The sequence below is a fragment of the Rhineura floridana genome, chromosome 8, assembly GCF_030035675.1.
Source record: "Rhineura floridana isolate rRhiFlo1 chromosome 8, rRhiFlo1.hap2, whole genome shotgun sequence".
Lineage (NCBI taxonomy): Eukaryota > Metazoa > Chordata > Lepidosauria > Squamata > Rhineuridae > Rhineura > Rhineura floridana.
In genome coordinates, this window is record NC_084487.1 from 86,093,183 (window position 1) to 86,115,586 (window position 22,404).

General features: G+C 42.0%; 1 protein-coding gene across 6 annotated transcripts in view; it reads right to left on the reverse strand.

Moving 5' to 3' along the window:
- The window catches only part of DOCK4 (dedicator of cytokinesis 4), a 386,414-nt gene that overhangs the window by 48,559 nt on the left and 315,451 nt on the right, over positions 1 to 22,404 (reverse strand). For all 6 annotated transcript variants that reach the window (XM_061640010.1, XM_061640007.1, XM_061640006.1 and 3 more), the window contains 4 exons: positions 12,404 to 12,497; positions 3,901 to 4,049; positions 2,091 to 2,177; positions 666 to 770 (listed from right to left, as the gene is read on the reverse strand). In XM_061640010.1, the coding sequence (XP_061495994.1) occupies positions 666 to 770; positions 2,091 to 2,177; positions 3,901 to 4,049; positions 12,404 to 12,497 (435 nt within the window). The remainder of the gene's footprint in view (positions 1 to 665; positions 771 to 2,090; positions 2,178 to 3,900; positions 4,050 to 12,403; positions 12,498 to 22,404) is intronic.

Below are 22,404 nucleotides of genomic sequence, written 5' to 3' on the forward strand. Positions count from 1 at the left end.
CACTTTTTTTTTTCATGAGGGTTTTCCTCAGAAACAAAATAGAGGAGAGACATAGGTTAAATGAAACACAAGGCTGGGACTTCTTTGACCCAGAAGTTCCCATCAATGACCTGAATATGCACATATAATCTCTATGCATTTGAATGGGAAGACATAATGAATCAGGGCCAACCGTATCAAGCAGCAAGGTGAAGCAGCTGCTTTAAGTGAAGGCAGATTCCTTCACTATACTGTTTTTGCTGCCTGCGAAAAATGTTTTTAAGCAAGCCTACATAGATGAGTAAATCTGACATGATTTTCAATATGTAGTTTTATTTTATAAAGTATACATATATTTTTTTAAAAAGTACTGATTTTATTTCTATTTTCGAAACAATAGGCTAACTTGTTTTTAACATCTGGTTTTTTAATGTATATTTTATGTAAACCACTTAGAGTTTGGTGATTAAGCAGTATATAAATCATGTTAACTAAAATAAATAAATTTGGGGAGGGGTAGATAAAAGCATGCATTTATGTTTGACTGGTGCAACAAGACAAGCGTTGGCCTTAAAGCAGAGTGGGAGCCTTATTTGGTGCTCTGCTTTAGGCAGCAAATGCCCTGGATGATGCTGTCATGAATGAAGGCCTTAGTGCAAACATAAGTAGACACTATCTGTACTCACTCTTAAAAAAAAAGGAAATTTTTTCCCATAAAATCCTACTCGGAAAAACTCTGGCTCCAAACGCTGTTGATCCATAATTTTATCGTACAAAGAGGCTTCCATCACCTGTGTAGGATTGAATAAAGATTGGGATAAAAATAAGCAAATCAAATAAGCAAGACTGATTGTTAAAACTTGAACTAGATCAAAGAGATCTTCTCCAGCCCATTGAAGACACTCAAGTGCATTTACTCAATGTACAATCAGATTTATACAGGCAACAGGAGAGAATGAATGTGTCTTTAGAATTAACGTAATGACATTGCATGATGATCATGGTTTGATGTTCAGAGATTTGTCAGACTAAATATGATCAGTGTAGAAGACAGTATTGAACTGAAGTTTAAAAACTCCACTAGAGTGCCCATACAGACCAGCACTGAAGCCAATGAGGCTTTGCAAATGCAAAGCACAATTTTCTCTGTCCATAGCACAACCTTTCTTCATTTGAATTTCTCTCTCTGCAACCCAGTCCAGTCTAGGGCTGTAGGCTGTTGCCAGGATTGTAAGTTAGATGTGAGAATTTGGGCATGTCCAGTAGGATTTTTGACTCCCCCCACCCTTTTATGATATGGAATAGGTCAGCTGATCAATCTGCTGGTGACAATGTTGCTTTTAGTAGAAACAAAAAAGCAGTGACACAGAAGGCAATACATTATCTCAACAGCTACAGAAGCTATGCCTTTTACAATTCAAATATTTATTTTTATTTTTTATTTTATTTAATTCAACTTTTATACTGCCCATAGCAAAGCTCTCTGGGCGGTGTACATCAAATAAAAACACATCACATATAATTTAAAAACCAACTGGTCATCAAATAAATGTTCTTTATATACAACTAATACAGCAACCATTGTTTGGTTTCCCAGACAAGAGTAATAATGCATATAATGGTTAGCAGAGCATCCTATATATATATGTCTACTGAGAAGTAAGTCCCATTAAGTTCAGTAGGACCAGGTAAGTGGATATAGGATTGCAGCCTCGATATAGTATAGAAGGTATATAGCATTCACTGGAAATGTGGAGTATGAAAACAATAGCACATTGGAACCAATTGTAAATGGCTTTAAAATAACATAAATATGGGGGGCAGGGTGTCTCTGTTTCAGTTTTTGGGGGACAACCTGACCAATCCAAACAGGTATCAGAATAGCAAATGTAGCTTTTCCATTTATTTGTTCTTTCTATGTACAGCCTTGCAGAGCTGGGTTTACTAGATTGTTGTTGCTTGTGTAAAAAGATAAAATCACATAAAATTAAATATTGGCATCACAGCTTTAATTGCAGTTTCAGTGGGAAAATTAAATTTTGTCTTGCTGACTTAACAAAATCCAGCTTTAAAATGATTCTTAATGACCAAAACCCATCCATCCCCATTACCCGCATCTTGCTGAGGTTCCTGTAGTCATAATAGCTTTCGTACTGCTCAGCTATCTTCCTGCATAAGATAATGCCATTCTCCCAGCACTGCAGAAAAACAAGAAAGAGGAATGTTCAACACAGAGAAGAATCTAAATGATTTTTAGTTGTTTCAAACAGATTGTCTCCAGTTGGCAGTACAATCTAACATTAACCAGCACTTTCAGACAACATTAACCAACAGGCAGAGAACAGCTGTTTATGAGAACTGACAAGATGGTATTAAAGCCTCTTCCTTTTTGGAATAGCTGAACTGCACTCACAGGTACTGAGAGCACTTCACAATAGTGTCTACCTGTGCAAACTAAACCTGATTAATCACTGTGCATGTACTATGTTTCGCAATGCATGGCAAACTGAAGCAACCAGCCACATGAAAGGCCAGGAATCAATCCCACTTGAAATAGCATATATTTTTAAAATAGCATATTTAAAAACCTGTTAAACTCGAGCTGTTAAACTCGAGCTCCATCATTACTGCCACGGCTAGCTGTGGGAGAAAACTGTGTGTTTTCAGAAAATGGTGAGGTCCACATGCTACATTTAATCATAGCTTTGTGGGTTTTTTAATGGTTTATGTTGCAAAACCAGAGTGACCAGGCTTGTGATTTGTTTCTTGCCAAACAAAGCAGAAGTGAAGGGTTATTCTGAAGAGAAACAAATCATGAGCCTAGGTTCACACATTTTGACAAGCCAGCTCTGGCTTGTTCCTCTCACACACGTCAGAATCAGGAGTGGGGGAAACAGCAAAGTGCTCATGCCTGTTAAACCAAGTTCAGAAGTAACCAATACGGTGTCCTCCAAATGTTTTGTACTACAATTCCCATCATCTCCAAAATATTTGCCATGCTGCTGGGGCTGATAGGAGTTGTAGCCCATAACTTCTAGAGGGTACCACATTGGCTACCCCTGCCATAGCTTATTTTAAACCATGTTTTGTGTGTGAGCTTGGCTATTCTCTGATCTATGCACAGTACGAATTTGGTGGCATAGCCAGTGCTTCATGGCCAGTTTGCATGCTTCTATGGAACCTAGGAAACAGGACTCTTCTTTTTTTTACAGAATGACATAATAAAAACTAAATGTTCAATGAAAATATAGTCAATAAATTAAATATATATTTAAAAACCCATTCATGCCATTGTGAATATGCAAGCTTTTAACCCGTGTCAGCCTACAATAGAAAAAAGTAACCAATTTTCAGCTGTACAGAATGGCCAAGATGCTGGCTAATGCATACACAGTCACTTTAAGCAAATGGTGACCTAACTAAAAAGATTGAATACCGCTAACAGAATCAATGAGTCATAGTAGCTACAAATCTGGAACCAAAGATTCATCACCTTTGTTCTACTAGGCAGCTTCCCCATATTTAAAATATCTGTGTAAAATAAGATAAAAACTAGGTGTGCACTGAAATGTTCTAAGGATTTGATTAATTATTATAGAATGATAGCATTGGAAAGGATCTTGGAGGTCAACTTGTCCAATCCCCTATTCAGTGTAGGCTTCCATAATGTAGGATGCAACTACAGCATCCCTGACAAATGCCTGTCCAACCCCTAAATAAATATCTCCAACAAAGATGTTTAAGAGGCATAACCATGTCCAACCTCAGATTTCATATAAGAAAGTAAAAAATGACAACTCACTTTGCATAGTAAAGTGCTATATAATAAATTCCCAGCAGAAAAGGTAGACTACAATCATAATTAAGAACCAATTGGTTAAAAAAAATTACTACCAAAATGTGGCAGCCAAACCCACTTACTTTTCCCCTATCAAAGTCCTGGATGATAGTGAGATGAAGGTATTCTTTGCGTTGCCACTCTGTCTGCATGGGATAGTTCAGAAATTCTCTCAGTGGCCGGTCTGACCATTCCAACAGTTCATCATATAGCAATAATGTATAGGCAGCCTCTATTGTGTGTTAGAAATAAACAAGAAGCAAATTTAGTGTAGACAGTTCAATAAAAGGGAAAATTCAAATTTCTGTTCTTGGATTTTCCAAGGTTGGGCAGTCTTGAACAACTGAGAAATGCCTCCTCTGGTAACAAGGCAGAGCCACTGTCAAAGAAACGATGCCTTCAGGGGAGGGATTTCCCCTCATTCCCCAGACCCCAAAAGACCCTCTACTCTACAACTACATACAAAATATACTACATGATTTCAGTCTTTTTCTTTTCTTTTTTTACACATACAAACATGGAGGGAAAAAGACACCCAAACAAGAACCAGATGCGAAAGGACATGATTCTCAACTCAAATTATCTGTTTTCAAACTAACCATTCATACTAAAATAAAAGACAGAACTAGCTGCACACACATACACACCCCCAATATCCATGAAGATTTACCCAATCCAGAACCTCCAAGAATGGGAATTTACAGTGTCTATTTTTTTCTCTCCGAAGATTCCAGGATGAGGCAGTCTTGAACAATTGAGATGTAGACAAGCAGTGTATCCCACACACACACACACAGAGGCAGGAAATTCACTACTCCATTGAAGTTACTGTCTGCAAGATGCAGCTATCATAGCCCATATCTGCAGAAGGAAAAGTATCAATTCTGTAATGCCGGTCAAAGGTATTTAAGGACTTCAAAATAGCCAGCATGCACAATGGACAAATGCCATCTATAGGCCCCTGGAGCAGTCATTCCTCTCAGAGAATGACCATGACTCCAGTCAGAGGTTCCTTACCCCCTGCCCTATAGGCCCTTGTTCAGCAACGCTTCAGTTATCTAGCAATGGTGGAAACAAAAGCTCTGCTGCCCAACAATACAGGACTCCAATTTCCTACTGTCCTTGTTTCTAGAAATGTAAAACCTAAGGGCTCTTCACATCCAGAGTAGTATACCACTTTCTTTTAATTTTATGAATAAAAACTGCATCTGTTTTCAGAACCATCTTATCCTGATGAAAAATGCATAATTCTTTTTTAATCAAAAGGTATACAGCTCTGAAGCTCTGTGGACCAAGATGATCCCCACCAATCAGATTGTCTTATAGAGTTGTTCCTTAAATTGACATGTAGCCATAGGTTCAAAAGATGGCTTTGTCAAAATCACAACATTCAAATCCCACATGGGAAATCTATGCACTCTGTGTAAGCAAGTTAATAAAATATGCTCTTTTTAGTTATTTGGCTACCTGAGGGTTACGGAATAGAGGTTCTCCCCTTCTGTACACCATAATTCCAGCAATGGTCATCATGTGCAGCTTCAGTATACTTGTGCTCAAACCTCTGGCTAACCCCGTTTGGAGAAATTCCAGAAAAGCCAGAGCTGATATTTTCAGCAGATCCAGTCCTCTATCCTTACATCAACATGAAAGGGTTTGCCAAGAGCTGTTATAACAGAGATTATGAGCACACAAAGTGGTTTCTATGACCATGGGCAGTATCCCATGGCTAAGAGTTGCCACCGCTCAATCTCCAAGCAATGAACTGAAGATGTGCCAGTTGAGGGTCAATCACTGGTCTTTGTGACAGCAGATTCCTTCACAGAAGAATATGCCAGTGCAGGTGAATCAACGTCTAAATAATGTATAGAAATCACTCTCCTTTCAGCCAGAAGGATAACCTCTCCTGGAAATTCTTGAATCTTTTGGATGAGCCTGGAAATCAGACATGCTGGACGAAATGCATATAATAGGTCAGTCTTCGCCTAGGTCATCCATGCTGAGGAACAGTGGAACCAAGGAGCCTGGTGGTTCACCTTCATTGTAAACAGTTCCATCTGGGGATCTCAGATCTGCTCCAGATTCACTGGACCATGGCTGGATAAAGCTTCCACTCCATCTTGTTCCCTGAGTGATGACTGAGCCAGTCCACAGTATGCTGGCTATATGCATCACTTTAAATGATAATGAATGCTCTTCTGCCCATATGAACATCTTGTGAGCTATTGAGTTTTTGCTAACATGTCCATATGAATCAGGATGTCCCCCTTCTTGATAAGAGGCCAGAACACATGGAATGCTAGGTATGTAGTTAGGAGCAAGCAGCAGTTGGTATTTTTCAACATGTCTTCTATCAACCAGTTACCCATAGCTATCTGTGACTATACGTAGACTCCCCTGTGTGGTACTATTTCCTTGACAACAGTCTTATCTGTTTGCCAGAGGAGGCACTTCCCAATTGTTCAAGACTGTCCCATCTTGGAACCTCCAGGGGAGAATACTCTTAGAGTAAATGTTACCAATTAATTTACTGCTTTGTATTTAAGAATACATATAGATACATATAGATGTTCATACATGTGTTCCTGTAAGTGTCCTTACAGGAATGCCATAGCAATCTCCTATATAAATCCTGAAATACATACTACAAAATGAAAAAAGTAATCCCCCTACCTTCCATTTTCTATGATGTAGAAGACAAATAACACAAAGTCCCATACCCCCCCAAATGTTGGACAATGAAGAAGTTATTAATTTACAAAAAATCTAAATTGCCTTTCAGAGAACAATCTCCCTCCTAAGGCACTCTACAGAATTCCAGAAAAACAACAGAATAATAAATAAAATCATCAAACTGAAAACACATTTCATCCCTTAAAAATGAACAAGATCAATTAATCTATAGCAGAGTGATTAATAAAATGCAGATATAAATAGAAATTACTTAGATTTAAAAAAAATAGATAATGCTATAATGCTGTAGTCAAATAACATTTCCAATGGGACAGAGTTCCACAGATAAGAGGTCACCACCAAAAAACCCTGCCCCTGGTACCCAACAGTCTGGAGTCTCTCATCAACAGGCAAGAGGGTAGAGCCTTAGGATTTTATTTGAAGTGAAGCAGGCTCATATGGAGGCACATAATCCTGCAGATAACCTTGGCCTAAACCAGCAGTTTAAACTGCGCCTGGAAACAGATAGACAGCCCGTGTAACTGGAACAGAATTGGTGTAATGTCAGAAGTGTTTTAATTGGCTATCTGAGTATTATACAGCCACAAGAGTGGCTGTATGCTATAGCAAGTGCGGATTTTTTGCATTCCGCAATGTTAAATTGAAAATACCCCCATGCCATTCTGATCCTTCCCATAAGATCATTTCAAAACAAAACCTTACAAAACTTATAGTCCTGAACTCAGAAATGCTTGCTTAACAACCCTGTCAATTTTCATGGAAATACACAAAACAGTCAGAGAGAATAGACAGTTCAAAGTGTAAAAAGAGAGGGAAAAAACCCAGAGCCCTTTTGGACTGTTTTCTCTGAGAGTTCTCATAATTTGTTGAAATTCATTAAAAATCAGCCATGTTCACAGAGTACCTGTAATCCTAATACAGTAGGGCCCCGCTTATACGGCGCGTTAGGGACCAGGCCCCCGCCGTAAAGCGGAAATCTCCGTAAAGCGGAACCCACAGACTATAATGGGGCCATTGTGCGAAAATGACGTGAAAATGTCGCAAAATGCCACAAAATTGGCTTTAAAAAGGGGGATTTTCCGCCACCGCATTAGCTGAACACCGGAACGCAAAGTGCTACTAAGCGGGGCCCTACTGTACTGACCTTGCCCCATACTCTGACCTTCATCTTCTGCAGTTTAAAAGTTAAAAAAATGCCTGGCTGGTTTTTAATTAATTTAATAAATTTTGGCTGGGACCCTATGATAAGCCCGGGCATGCTCAGTAAGATCCAACTGTCAGTGTTCTAAAAGCCAGACTCACAGCTGCTGGGCTTGCCGAATCAGGGGGCCACACCCACACCAGACTTTGATTTCACTTGAGACAGTCATGGCTTCCCTCAGGGAATCCTGGGAAGTGTAGCTTGTGCAGGGTGTTGAGAGGAGACTCCTGTTCCACTGAGAGAGCTTCAGTGGCTAGACTGGTTTAACAGTCAGCCACTCTGATTGAAGCCTGCGAGGGGATCAGGGCATCTCCTAGCAACTCTCAGCACCCTTCACTAACAACACTTCCCAGGATTCTTTGAGAGAAGCCATGACTGTCCAAAGTGAAATAAAGGCCTGGCGTGGATGTGGCCAGGGGCAGCTTTGGTTTATATTTGGGTGGGAGGCTACATGTGCCTGCTGTAGAATAAAAAGGTGGGGGAAAGGCTGAAAAACAGTGATACTGTTCACAATGTTTTCCTTTGGGAAAGAAAAGGGGCTTCCCCTCTGCCCAGTGCCCACCCACCCAATCTCCTCCGGTCCTCTCCCTGCCCCTCCCACAGGTCAGTGTTGGACTACAACCTGGGAGAACAGGGTTCGAATCCCCACACAGCCATGAAGCTCACTGGGTGACCTTGGGCCAGTCACTGCCTCTCAGCCTCAGAGGAAGGCAATGGTAAAACCACCTCTGAATACCATTTTCCATGAAAGTTCTAATTCATATGGTCAACATAAGTCAGGATTGACTTGAAGGCAGTCCATATCCATTTTCAAACATGATTGCACAGAAATAAATCCCACTGAACTCAAAAAGTATGCAACTGATCAAACCCACCCTCCCTTCCCCTCCCTCCTATCCCCTCCCTCTTGCCCCTTCCCTCCCCCTTCCTTTGCCCCTCCCTCCCCATCCCCCTCCAATCCCTCCTTCCCCTTCCCCCTCCTCTTCCTCATCCCCATGGTCAGTTTTACCTATCTTAAGCATGATTGCACAGAAGTAAATGCCATTGAACTCTATAAGCATGCAAATGATCAAACCTGCCCTCCCCTCCCCCTTCCTTTGTCCCCCTCCAATATGCTCCTTCCCCCTCCCCCTCCTCCTCCCCATGGTCAGTTTTACCTATCCTAACCATGATTGGAGTAAATCCCACTGAACTCAACAAGCACGTAAATGATCAGACCTGCTTTTCCCCTCCTTCCCCTCTCCTCTCCCTTCCTCCTCCCCTCCTCTATTCCTTCTTTCTCCTCCCCTGCCCACTCCAGCCCTCCCTCCCTCCCCCCAGTCAATTTTACCTATCCTAAGTATGATTGTACGGGAGTAAATCGCACTGAATTCAATAAACATGCAAATGATCAAACCAGTCCTTCTCCTCCCCTCCCCTTCCTGCCTACTCCCATCCCCCTTCTCCCATCTGCCCTTCCTCCCCTCCATCCTCCTCCTCCCCCTCCTCCTCCCCTCCCCATCCCCTGTGGTCAGTTTCACCTATCCTAAGCATGATTGCAGGGAGTAAATCCCACTGAACTCAATAAGCATGCAAATGACCAAGCAAACTTGGACAGGATCCCATTTCTTACCTCCCAGATTAAAAAGCAGGGAAATTCACTAATAGGCAAAAAACCTTGCGGTTTAAGAACATACCCCTATAGCCCACAGATATTTCTATCAAACTTTAAAAAGCAGGGAAATTGCACAGCTATAGTGAATGCACCAGGGGAGCTGGAGACCTGACCTCCTCTCTAAGATACTGGACTGCCCTACAAATGCGTCAAAATACAAACACAATTTGGGTTGGTCTTTCACAGTCCAATCCACTTCCTGTGTAGCTTGGAAGAATTTGGTAACATATGCCTCTGAGCATATGGTCTGTGGTGGCAACACCTGCAATCAGCCCAAAGAATAGAAAGAAGACATGTGCTGTGCTGATCTTGTTTTAGCAGGAAGGAAGCAACATTAAGACAGCTGATATAGTTCAGATGGTCACTTTAAATATGTCTGATTTACTTTGCAATTTTAGTGAGGTTTCCTATAGGAAATCATTTTCTTTTGATTCTGTTTCTGTGAAGATGTGAAGTACAGCAACACTTTGCAAAATTTACACTAAAAAAACTCCAAACATAATTGTGGATTTATTTATTTATTACATTTGTATACCGCCCGATAGCCGAAGCTCTCTGGACAGTTTACAACAAATAATGGCACTGACTTCTGCAAAATAGTCTCCAGTAGACCTCAGAAGTCTCTCAATTTGCACAAGATAAAACAGTGGGAGGTGAAATATATTCTAGCAAAATTCTAGGTGTGCTCTATGTTTTTAATTGACTGTGCCCACCTTGCCTTAAATAAAGTGGTTTAAACATAGCAGGCTGAAAACATGCATCCTCTTTTTTTCCAACAGCTAGAGCCATTGCTGAAGTAGCAACATATTGTAATCAGTCTGATTTTACATCAAACTGCAGTTTCAGATTCAACTTTTAATGCACCCAAAATAGAAATAGAACATAACCTCCAATTTGAAACACAAAAGGCTGTCTTCACCATCATATGACATTGACCAATAAAAAGGATTTGAAATTAATAAAATAAATTTGACACAGATTTCTAGGATGAATAATGAGGGAAATAAACTTTTCTAGTTTAGATTCTCTGTAGAAACATTAGTAACACAGGAAAGAAGCAAAGTAAGAAGAACACCAACACACATAGAAAAATATAATTCTCTATCTTTGAAGATGGCAGGTGTTGCCACCACTCACCATATGTTCAGAGGCACATGTTACCAAATTCTTCCAAGCTACACAGCAAGTGGATTGGACTGTGAAAGACCAACCCAAATGGTGTTTGCATTTTGACAAATTTGTAGGGCACTACAATATCTCAGAGAGGAGGTCAGGTCTCCTGCTCCCCTGGTGCATTCACTATAGCTGCACAATTTCCCTGCTTTTTAAAGTTTGATAGAAATATCTGTTGGCTATAGGTATGTTCTTAAACCGCAAAGGTTTTTTGCCTATTAGTGAAAACTTATTGGTTTGCCTCCATTAAAAGCACAACGTCCAGGAACACCAATATTCTGTCTACCTGACTTTTCAGGAACAGCGCAGGCCATACATCTCTATCCAGATCAGCAGATTTTCCAACCCACTGGATTTTTGTCTTGTCAGCATTATTACTCTTCTAAACATACACTAGGCAGTTATATAAATCCCCTTCTATGCAAAGAAACCTCACAGGAGTAAATCATGCTATACATAGAAGATCAGAAAACATTTATAAGAAATAAGTGTAAATAATGATCAGGTCTTATAAGGGGGTAACACCAGCACACTCTAGGTCAGTGTTTCTCAAACTTTTTCCTCCACAGACCACTTGAAAATTGCTGATCATCTTGGCAGACCACTTCATTATTTTTCTACAATTATAGCAATTGTAATGCAATGTATGAGGTGCAATATGCTTTTTAATTGCATTTTATAGCTTCTTTTATTTTCTATATTGTATTTTATTATATTACAATTTGCATTCCATAGAATCCAAATTGTAATACACTGAAATACAATACAGGAAAGAAAAGAAGCAGTAAAAATCAATATGAATATTTAATACAGATGCCACGGATCACCTGAATGAAGGTCTCAGACCACAGTTTGGGAACCCCTGCTCTAGGTCAAGTGTATCAAGCACTGCCACTGTTTAAATGCTGTTAATTTCAGTCACATAATTTCATAGCCCTTGAAAACACATAGATGATGCTTAGCAACCCAATTTGCAATTGTCACCAAGGAGCAGTATTGGCTGCCAGCTGTTCGAGGGAAGATTTAAACCTGACATTAAAAGGAACAGGTTTTGCCAAGAATTATTGGCACATAAAATCAGCCAGGAAAAAAGCAGATATAATGAGGCAAAGCTAGTAGCATTTATTAATTCTAGCCTTATCATTTCTGTCCAAAAAAAATACTTATACAGTAACCTTGACATGAAAAGTAACATATTTTCATTCCAGGGAGCAGCAGGAGCACATTCTCAATATCCAGGATGCTCATATGCAATGCCACTCCTAAACTGGGATCATTTATCCTCAATTTCCATTTGTTGAAACACATTAACCCAAAAGCTACCTCTGCCAAGGAGAAGATATTCAATTTCCAGGGAATATTAAAGAGGCCTGTACACGTCCATTACACAGGCCTCAGAGTGTATAAAGCATTCCTGTTAACTATATACCTTGCAGATTGACCGCAATGGACAGTTCAGATGCAAGATTCCCAGTACTTCACACGATGGTTTGAAGCATGGGGAACATGCCACGACTTCCCTCCAACCTGTATCTCCTCCACCCCTTCAATTCCATCCCTTGTTTGAACAAATCATAGGCAGCCCCTACCATTGCGTACAGTGATGCGACCACCCAGGCAGCTGATTTTGGATGTCATGAAAGGGCAGTGAATTGTTCATTGAAACAACAATTTCAATCCCTGGTTTGGAGGTAAATTCCTTCCCATCCTGCTGTCTCACTCTGTCTTGTCACATGGAGTTTTTCCCCCAGAAAGCACAATTGTCAACTTAAGACACAGGAGGGAATCTTCCACCTCTTTTTTCCAATAATATGCAATAATGTTTCCAAAGCTATATTTTACCCAGATTATTTGGTGGAAGACTTACCTGTAAAGTTTTGTGCTTTAAGGTGCAGATCATACAGTTTATGTATATAACGAATATACATCTCCTCCTTATTCAATTCTGTCTTATAAAAATTCTGGAATAAAAGGATGAGATGGTTACAAAAGACAATAGAGCAACATCTTATAAGCTTTTTAATCCATCTTTTTTTGTCTTGAAAATCGTTCCCTGTCAGATATCAGAAAACCTTGGCTTTCAGTTAGCAAGTGGGAGAGGGAAATCAGAAAAACTTGTTTTATGCACTGCTCTGATGAATCGTAAGCAATCATTTTTGATTTTTTTAGAACTAAACATACATGTTTTTATCTTTAAAGACAAAAATGTGTGATGGGAATCTTTGTAACAAAATAAATTAAAACACAGAATTAAGAATGTTGGGTGTTCGCAATGATGCTGTAAAAATGTTTTTAAAAGTAGTCATAGATTCTTACTGGTAATTACTTTCCATGGGCTTGTTTACCACTGCGTACTGAGTGAACTCTAGTTGATGCTATACATAGCGTAGGAGATCTGCTTTATATATCTCTCTCAACTGCTCTTTATTACATACAATGCCAGAATGACTGCCAATTGGTACAGCATTACACATTGATACTAGTATAATATTGTAAATAAACTAGTGGAGAAAGAAAAATATAGGGTGCTTAGTCATCACTCGTGCTCAAACCTGAAACCTGAAAACTTGCTATGTAATAATCATTACCTATCACTATTGTGACAAAATATTTTGTATGGGACCTTACATTTAAAATAATATTTATCTGTGAATTTAAAACAGATAAATGCTTTTATTTTGTTTATCAATTTATAGTGTGCTGTTAACCACTGTGAGAGATCTATGGAGCCATGGTGATGGAGAATAAATTTCAAAATAAATGTATTTGTCCAGTTACTATATTTAACAAATGTGCATATATTTAAAAAATCAGGTATTCCCCCCAAAAAAGGTATTCAGGGAAACAGTATTAAAGACATAAGCTGGAAATGCAGCCATTTTTTATATAGTTTGAAACTTGAATCTGAGTCTCAGTTAAGCTGGAATACAAATTCCATATAGGCCTGGTTTGAATGAGCTTGTGTGAGCATCTACCAAGCCCACTGACTTTGTCCCATCTTTGGATACATTGGATGTTCTTGAATTAGAAATAATAATGGTTCTTTAGGGTCTAAAGCAACATATATAGGGTCAAACCACACAGCTGTTCCTTCAATTAAATGTCAATTAATTTTTGTGCTTATCAGTCATATGCAAATTGGAATTTATATCTAAATGTGACATTGAGACAAGAATGTTTGGGAGAAACCAAAAACAGGCAGATACAGTATGCCTGGTGTGTGCGGTAGTAGGAATGTAATCATACTGTCACACTAGGTGTAGCCGCTTCTTACATAGGGATTTGTCCAAACAGGGTCATGAGTTTTTTAGACTGATTCATGATCAGGAATGTAATCTCAAATTAATAAATGATTATAGTGAAAACTCCCATGTAGATTTTGTGACTGTTTTTTTCACCAGTGCTTTAATGTGAACATGAAGCATGCTGGTGCACATTGCTAAGAAGTTCTTGCTCCACTTCTCCCTTGCTACTTCTGCTGTCAACACTATCAGGAAAGCAAACCAGCATTTGTTTTTAACTATAGGTCAATGGGATGTGCAAACTGAACCAATGACTTGCATATATGAGTTAGCCATCACAAATAAAACAAGTGTATTTCCTAAGGAATCGTATATGCTACACACAGCTAGTTTCCACACAGCAAGAATCAGATAACAGTGCCTCAGTTCACAGTCTGATTCCATTACAGACATTACAATTGTTTTCTTTTCAGACATGGGAAGCAATAGTGGGAATGTGTACAGAATCATAATATAAGAAAATCCAATAAGAAACTCTCATTGGACTATCTTGCCTAGACAAGATGGGAGGCAGGATGCTGAAATACATTCAAAGTATGTGCCATAGAGCTTTAAACCATCAAACACTAATGTGTGTTTAACAGGGTAGCCATGTGTCCTGCTAGTCCTCTGTTTAAAGGACTCTCTAGTCCAAGTGCTGCCCGGGGCTCCTTTTGGGAGGAAGGGTGTGAAGTAATTTTAATAAATTATTTATTTTATTTTATTTATTTATTAAATTTATATCTTACCCTTCCTCCCAGAAAAAGTCCAGGGCTGCAAACAAAAACACTCAGAAGCGTCTTAAAACCAAAAGACATTAAAACATATTAAAACAAAATATCTTTAAAAATATTAAAACAAAGCATCTTTAAAAACATCTAAAAAAGTAATTCCAACACAGACGCAGACTGGGATAAGTTCTCTACCAACTAGCCCTGACTCTGGCATTCACACATACAGCACTGTACGCATATAGTATTTCATGCAATCTAGAACCATGATTGAACAGGACAATTGTACAGTTTAACCTTCTTGTTTATTATTTATTAATTAAAATTATATCCCTCCCTTCCTCCTAGAAGGAGCCCCGGGCAGCAAACAAAAACACTCTAAAATATCTCCAAAACAACAGACTTTAAAACATAATAAAATAAAAAATTCATTTGCTCTTACCATGAAACAGTTTTCTCTGTGCATGTCAAAGATGACCTCAGGTGGGTAGCTATCTCCACCTAGCGGTTGAATGCAGAAAAAATGCTGTTCAATTTTGCAAGGACTTCCTGCTCTCTGTGGCTGGTTATCACAGTTCTTTATGACAAGCAAATTAGACAAGTACAGACTTAACCTGTAGAAAACACAACTGAAGAAAAACGAACAGCACTCACACACTTTCTTCTAAACACAGGCTCACTGAAACAACTATGGTACCCCAGACGTCATAGGGAGTGGCCCTGAGGTCATCTTTGACATTCACAGAGAAACCGTTTCATGGTAAGACCAAATGTCTTTTCTCCTGTGCATGTAAAGATGATCTCAGGAGGGACATACCAAAGCTGACCCATGTAGGGTGGGAATATAGCTGGGCTGTAACGATATTATTGGTCTGGGAGAATGTGCTGTAGCACTGTCCTCCCAAAGGTCACCTCAGCAGAGGTGTAAACATTTATTTTGTAGTGTTTGATAAATGTGTCAGGATCAGCCCATGTAGCCGCTCTGCAGATCTGCAGGAGGGAAGCATTGCGGGGAAATGCTGTGGATGTGGCTGCCACCATAGTGAAGTGGAGTGAATCCACCTCAGGGAAGCATATGCCAACATAACGCATGCTTTAATCCACCTGGCTAGTGTTGAGGTGGAAACCTTCCCTAATGAAGCTGGGTGAAAAGACACAAACAAGCTCTTGTTGACAGTGGAAGTTAAACAACACTTTAGGACGAAAGGAAGGGACAGCGTGGAGAACAACCCTATCTTTATGAAAACACCCAGTAACGCTTGCCAACAGACAGGGCATTCAGCTGTGATGCTGTCTAAGCTGACATAATGGCTACGAGGAATAATATCTTGAAGGACACTAGGTGGAGAGGAATTTTACTGAGTGGTTCGAAGGGAGGTTCTGAAGGGCAGTTAGCACTTGTGCAGGTCCCATGTTGGGTAGTGGTGCTCTGCAGGTGGCAATGATATTGTTGCTCCTCAAGGGAAACACTTCAAGAAGGGATAAGATCCCAGTGGATTCACTGGGGATCAGGACAGAATTGCTGACAGAGCTGAAGCCTGACGTTTCAAGGTGCTGGGTTAGAGCCCCAATGCTAACCCATCTGGAAAGAAGGAGAGAACCTCATTGATACCAGCTCTCCTAGGAGGTATCTTCTTCCTCTGAGACCAAGCTGAGAAAGCTTTCCAAGTGCCCTCATAAATCTGAATAGTGGGTGGATGTCAAGAGGCCATTATTGTCTCCACTACTGATGACTGAAGGCCCTTTCTTAGCAGGCATTACTTCTCCAATTGCAGACACGTAGCACCAGCCATCCCAAGTCTGGGTGGAGAAGCTGTCCTTGTGATAGCAGACCTCCCTAGGGGAAATTTGCCAAAGAGGAATGACCGTGAGGTCGAGAGTTCTGGAAACCGGGCTGTCCTTGGCCAATATAGAGTGACCAGTAGATCTTTTGGAGTAGCCTCAGAATAACTGGAAGTGGAGGGAAGGCATACAAATGAGCTGAGGGCCACTGGAAAGTCAGGGCATCTATTCACTTGGCGTTCAGTATCTGGCGAAGAACCTTTTCACCTGACAGTTGAGGTGGGTGGCAAAGAGATCCACTTTGACTCTCCCAAGTGGTCCACTATCTCCTGAAAGGCCATCGGGTGGAGTTTCCATTTCCCCTGATGGATTTGCACCCAACCCAACCAGTCCGCTTGACTGTTGTCCTCCCCTCTGAGGTGTGCCGCCTGGATTGAGTCCAGGTAAACCACTGCCCATAGGAACAGTAGTGAGGCTTCTCTCTGGAGCTGAGCCGACTGTGTGCCCCCCTGACAATTCAAATGAGCTTGATAGCTACATTGTCAGTTCTGACAAGCACCATCCCCAATTGTCTCGATCTTGTGAGGTGCTTTAGTGTTAGGCGGATCATGCACAGCCACAGAAGACTGATGGGGAGTAAGGACTCCTATGCTGACCAAGATCATTGGATCATCTCACCATCACGTATAACCCCCATCCTGTATGGGTGCCATTCGATGTGATGAGCGTTCACATAGGGTCGTGAAATGGGATTCCCCTTACAGATTGGGTTTCTGTGTCCATCATAATAGGGTGACGAACCTTGGTGATAGCAATAGCCTTCAATGACGCCTGGCTGCTATGTCACTTTGGAAGGGCAGTAGTGACCAATGTAGGGGACACAAATGGAGACGTGCCCAGGGAGTGGTTTGGAATGTAGAAACCATCAACCCTAGGGCTGCTGCCAACTGTATGGGGTCCACTGATGGAAAGGCCAGAAAATGTGACATGTCTGTACATGTCTTGTTTATTCTGTCCTGTGCCAGACTTATAATTCCATGCATTAGGCGATGAGATGGGAACAACTGGCTCTTGGCATGATTGATTAAAAGTTGTGGTCCTTCAGACAGGCTAAGGTGATGTGTAGATCCTCCCATGATTTGTGAATCAATGAGGATCGAATTAGAAAATCTTCCAGGTAGGGAAAAACGTGTACTCCCTGCGTCCTGAGGCATGCCACCAGGGTCACCATGACTTTGTGAAAACCCTGGGGGCAGACAATGGACCGAAGAGCCTGGGCCTGTATTGGAAATGGTCTTCCTCTACTGAGAACCTGAGGTAGCATCGGTGATGTGGAAAAATAGGGGCATGCAGGTATGTACGCCTCCATCTATTGAGGTGAGGTAAAGGTGTCCATGCAAAACTTGTGGCATGTGACATACTCATTCGGGTTCTGCAGGTCGAGTACCACTCTAAACAAACTGTCTTTTCTCCCAACTGTAATGAAGAGTGAGTAGTTTCCCGAAAATCTGTCTCCTGTGAGAACAGGTTCTTTTACTGCTATCTGCAGCAGATGAGAGATTGCCTTTTGGATCCTCTTCCTATTGTGTGGAGATGTCAAGCTGGGAGATAGTATGAACCTTGGGTGAGGCAAGGATAGGAATTCAAGATGTAGTCTGTGCTGGAGAGTCTGCTGCACCCATTGGTCCAATGATATGTCCCTCTATCGATGGGTCAACCAGTGGAGGTGACTTCCCACCGGAGTGGTGCTGGTGCCAGAATTGGTGTTTGTTTCCACACAATAGGAACCTGAATCTGGTCCTGTTGGGGAACTGCTATTGGCTCCTGACCTGGCTGGTCTCTCTATTCCAGAAGGGGCAGCTGGGCCAGCAGTCTTTAGCCCTTCCCAATGGCCTGGAACCTCAAACGGACTGGGACGTCTGCTAAGGGTGAGGGTTCTCTGAAAGGACCTTCTTTCGTTTCTTTCATGGTTGAGGGATTTCTTCTTTTCTTTAGATTCCGGGATGTCTGCAAGTGTGGCGTCACCAAACAGCTTGCTTTCTACATAGGGTTCTGAGGCCAGATTAGAGCGAGCCATATGGTCTGTGTCCCAATGGCGCAACCACAGTGTCCCCTCTAGTAAAGACATCCATCACCAGTGACCTTGCTGAAAATTACATGGTGTCCATTGATGCCTCAGCCATGAAGGTCATCGCCCAGGAGATTTTCAGCAGGGACTTGCAGACTCGAGCTAGGGGCCATCTCATAAATCTTCCCACCAGAGGAGGGAAGTGCTAGCAAATATGAAGGAGGCTGATACTGCCCTAATTGATAACACGCTAGCCTTTTGGATTCTTCTGAGGCCCTGATCCATCTGACGTTCTGTATAGTCCTTGAGATGGGCAACTGAGTCCTTTGAGTTCAAGGACGGGCTTAACAAATTACTATGGAAGCATCCCCCGGCGGGACTTTCAGCTGATCCATAAGCTCTTGCTGCAGTGTATATTTATTGGCTGCTGGAACTGACTTCTTAAACTGGAAAGGGATGTCGAATTCACATTTGATTAAGGATGGGAGTTTCAGCACCCTATATTTGGGTTATTGGTCCGGACACATGCCAGAAACCTTAGATGCATCTTCGGCTGGAGGATCTTCTGGGAATTCAAACTCGGTGCTTTCATTGCCTTGCACAGGTGGGGAAGAAAGTGGGCTTCTTGGAAGATCCTTTTGGTAGAGACTTCTTTGGATTCCAAATCCTCGCTCCACTCTTCCTCATCCAGAACAATTGAGTTATTTTCTGGGCCTGTGCTCTGGTCTTCCACGTAGCTATGGTGTCTGCCTTGAGCAGCTGCATGTGGATCCAGTGATGTGCGGTTGGTTGGTGGTGGTCTGGAAGCTGCAGATGCGTACAGCGGGTCAGAAGCCTGAATACAGTGAGCCCTCCCCAGGTTCTGGGAGGAGGGTCTAGAAGCCCCCGTCTTCTCCAGGATGTAGTGAAGAAACTGCTGAAGCCAACAGGTCTCTGGCCAAATCTACTAGCAGGAATTCCCTCAATTGTTATTTCAATTGTTGTAGCATCAGGGATAAAAACTGCAGTTGCTCAGTATGGCCACATGATGGATATGCACCCCCCCTCCGTTCAGACTCCTGCAGGGATGGAAGTGAACTGGGAGACTCTTGAAATCCTGAGAAGTCCTCGGGAGAAGATGTGGTGGAGAAAATGCAGTTTAAAATGTAGGTTGTTCTCCTTCCTCCTCAGAGAGAGGTTCCTGGTCTCTTGCAGTCTGCAAGCAGAGTTGTGGGTATCTTGCATGGCCGCTGTACATCGATGTTGAGCCTCCGCTTCCCCACGAGGGCCAGGGAGGGGGGAGGCACGAGTTCCAGGTTTCCCAGGGCACGGAAAACCAAGGAATTGTTGAGTCTGAGCAAGACCTTGGGAGGGGAGTTTGACTCTGGGCCAGTTCCCACGGGTGGCGCGGCCTCAGAAGCGGAGAGCGCACCCCCCCGACAGGTTGGAGAAGCCGTTAGAAGATGTTCCAGAGGAGGCGGTGACTCTGCCTTTGCCAAGCAGTTCCCAGGATGCCTTGAGCACATCAATGCCCCCTGACCTTGAGCTGGTTGCTAAGGAGACGGTTCTTTCGGACCAGCCATTGGAGGCACAACCCCTGTCACCCCGCTGTCGACGCCGCGAGAAGTGGACAGGACAGAGGTAGGAATTGTGGAGGAGCCAGAGATTACAATCTAAAATTTTCCCAATTTAAGACTGTCATGCTCTGGGTTAAGTTGCTGAGGCAACTTTTTTCACGCGTTGCAGAGCATGTCTAGAGTGCAGTTAGGGACTTCTAGTGAGCTAGCTTAGAGATTTCTATGAAGCGTACTGATTTTGATGTATCCATTACTTTAATAATGCCCCTTCTATGATGAGCTTCCACCGGGCCTTGAAGACCTGGCTCTTCAGGCAGGCTTTTGGGGTGGGTTAGGTTTTTATTGTTATGGTTTTAAATGTTAACGTTTTAATGTATTGTTTTTATCTTTTACGTCGCCCAGAGTGGCTGGACATCCAGCCAGATGGGCGACTAATAAATTTAATATTATTATTATAATAAAACAAGATTTGATTGCACCTGCGTCTCAGCCTCGTGAATCCCGCTCTGAACAGGACAGTCTATTGCCATCATTCGGGCATACCTGCCTCACCATCCTGCCTATTCACTTCTGAAGAGGATTCCTCTGAAGCCAACCTGCCCAGTTGAATACATGCCTCAACAACCTCCTGCCTCCTGGTGGAGGGGCAGGCTACTGATGACTCAGCAGCTATCTCTGGCGGTCTGTGACTAGCAGGAGTGGTTTGGCCTTCTTGGTGGGAACCGCTGATTCCATGGTTGCTTTCCCGTATATATGTGTTCTTGAATACCCATGGAAATGGGAGCAAGGGTCAAACTGACTCAAGAGGAATAACACCTAAGACAAACAAACATAGAAATGTACAGGCCCGAACCAAGACAGCAGAGAGTGAAGTCAACCATCTTTGGTGAAGGCAGACATAGAACTGTGATAAGGAGCCACAGAGAGCAGGAAGTCCCTGCAAAATTAAACAGTGCTCTTTCTGCCTTCAACCGCTAGGTGGAACTAGTTACCCACCTGAGGTCATCTTTACATGCACAGGAGAACATCTTTTAAAACATATGAAGACAAAGAATCTTTAAAAACATATTAAAACATAACAGCTTTAAAAACGTATTTTAAAAAAGCTTTTAAAAATCCAAAAAAGTAATTCCAACACTGACACATAATGGGATACGGTCTCTACTTAAAAGGCTTGTTGAAAGAGGAAGGTGCCGAAAAGTTAACAGAGATGGTGCTCATCTAATATTTAAGGGGAGGAAATTCCACAGCGTAGGTGCCACAATACTAAAGATCCACTTCCTATATTGTGCAGAACAGACCTCCTGATAGATGGTATCTTTAGGAGGCCCTCACCTGCACAGCACAGTGATCGACTAAGTATATAAGGGGTAAGATTGTATTTCAGGTATCCTGGTCCCAAGCTGTATAGGGCTTTGTACACTAAAACAGAACCTCGAAAGTGGGCAGCCAGTGCAATTGTTTCAGCAGGGGGTAACATCTTGGTGATACCCTGCCACATTTTGAATCAGCTGCAGCTTCCAGACCAACCTCAAGGGCAGCCCTACAGAAATCCAACCTGGAGGTTACCAGTGTAGGCACAATAGTGGTAAGAAATCCTGGTCCAGAAATAGCCGCAGCTGTCTAACCGGCCGAAGTTGATAAAAGGCACTCCTAGCGACGGAGGTCACCTGGGCCTCTAGGGACAAAGATGGAGCCAGGAATACTCCCAGACTATGAACCTGCTCTTTCAGAGGGCATATGACCCCATCCAAAGCAGGCAATTAACCAATTATCCGAACTTGGGAACTACCAACCCACAGCACCTTCATCTTCCTAGGATTCTGCCTCAGTTTATTGGCCCTCAACCAGTCCACCACCAAGTCCAGGCACCAGCCCAGAGCTTGCACAGCTTCTCCCGATTCAGATGTTACAGAGAAATAGAGCTGGGTATCATTAGCATACTGCTGACACCTTGCCTCAAATCTTCTCAGGACCGCTTCCACGGGCTTCATTTAGATGTTAAACAGCATTAGGGACAAGATGGTACTCTGAGGCACCGCACAGCACAACTGCCAGGGGGGCGAAAAACGATCACCCAATGCTATTCTCTGAAAATGATCCTGGTGGTAGGATTGGAACAACTGTTAATACAGTGCCTCCGATAACAAATATAAATAATAAGTCCAGTTTAAAGATAAAGGGTGGTATTCAACACTAGTCCTACTAAGAGTAGACCCACTGATGTTATAGGGCATGGTCAACGTAGGTTCATTCATTTCAATGGGTGTGTGCTGAGCAGGACTTAGTTGAATACAACCCAAAGAACCATAAGGAACAGGGGCCTTGAAGAAGCACATCAACCATTAGCACTTGAACAGCAAACTAAGCAGGCACATAGATCAACTGATCATAGTCTTCCACATCATGGTGAGATGTATTGAATTGTATTTAAATTGTAGTAATTATTT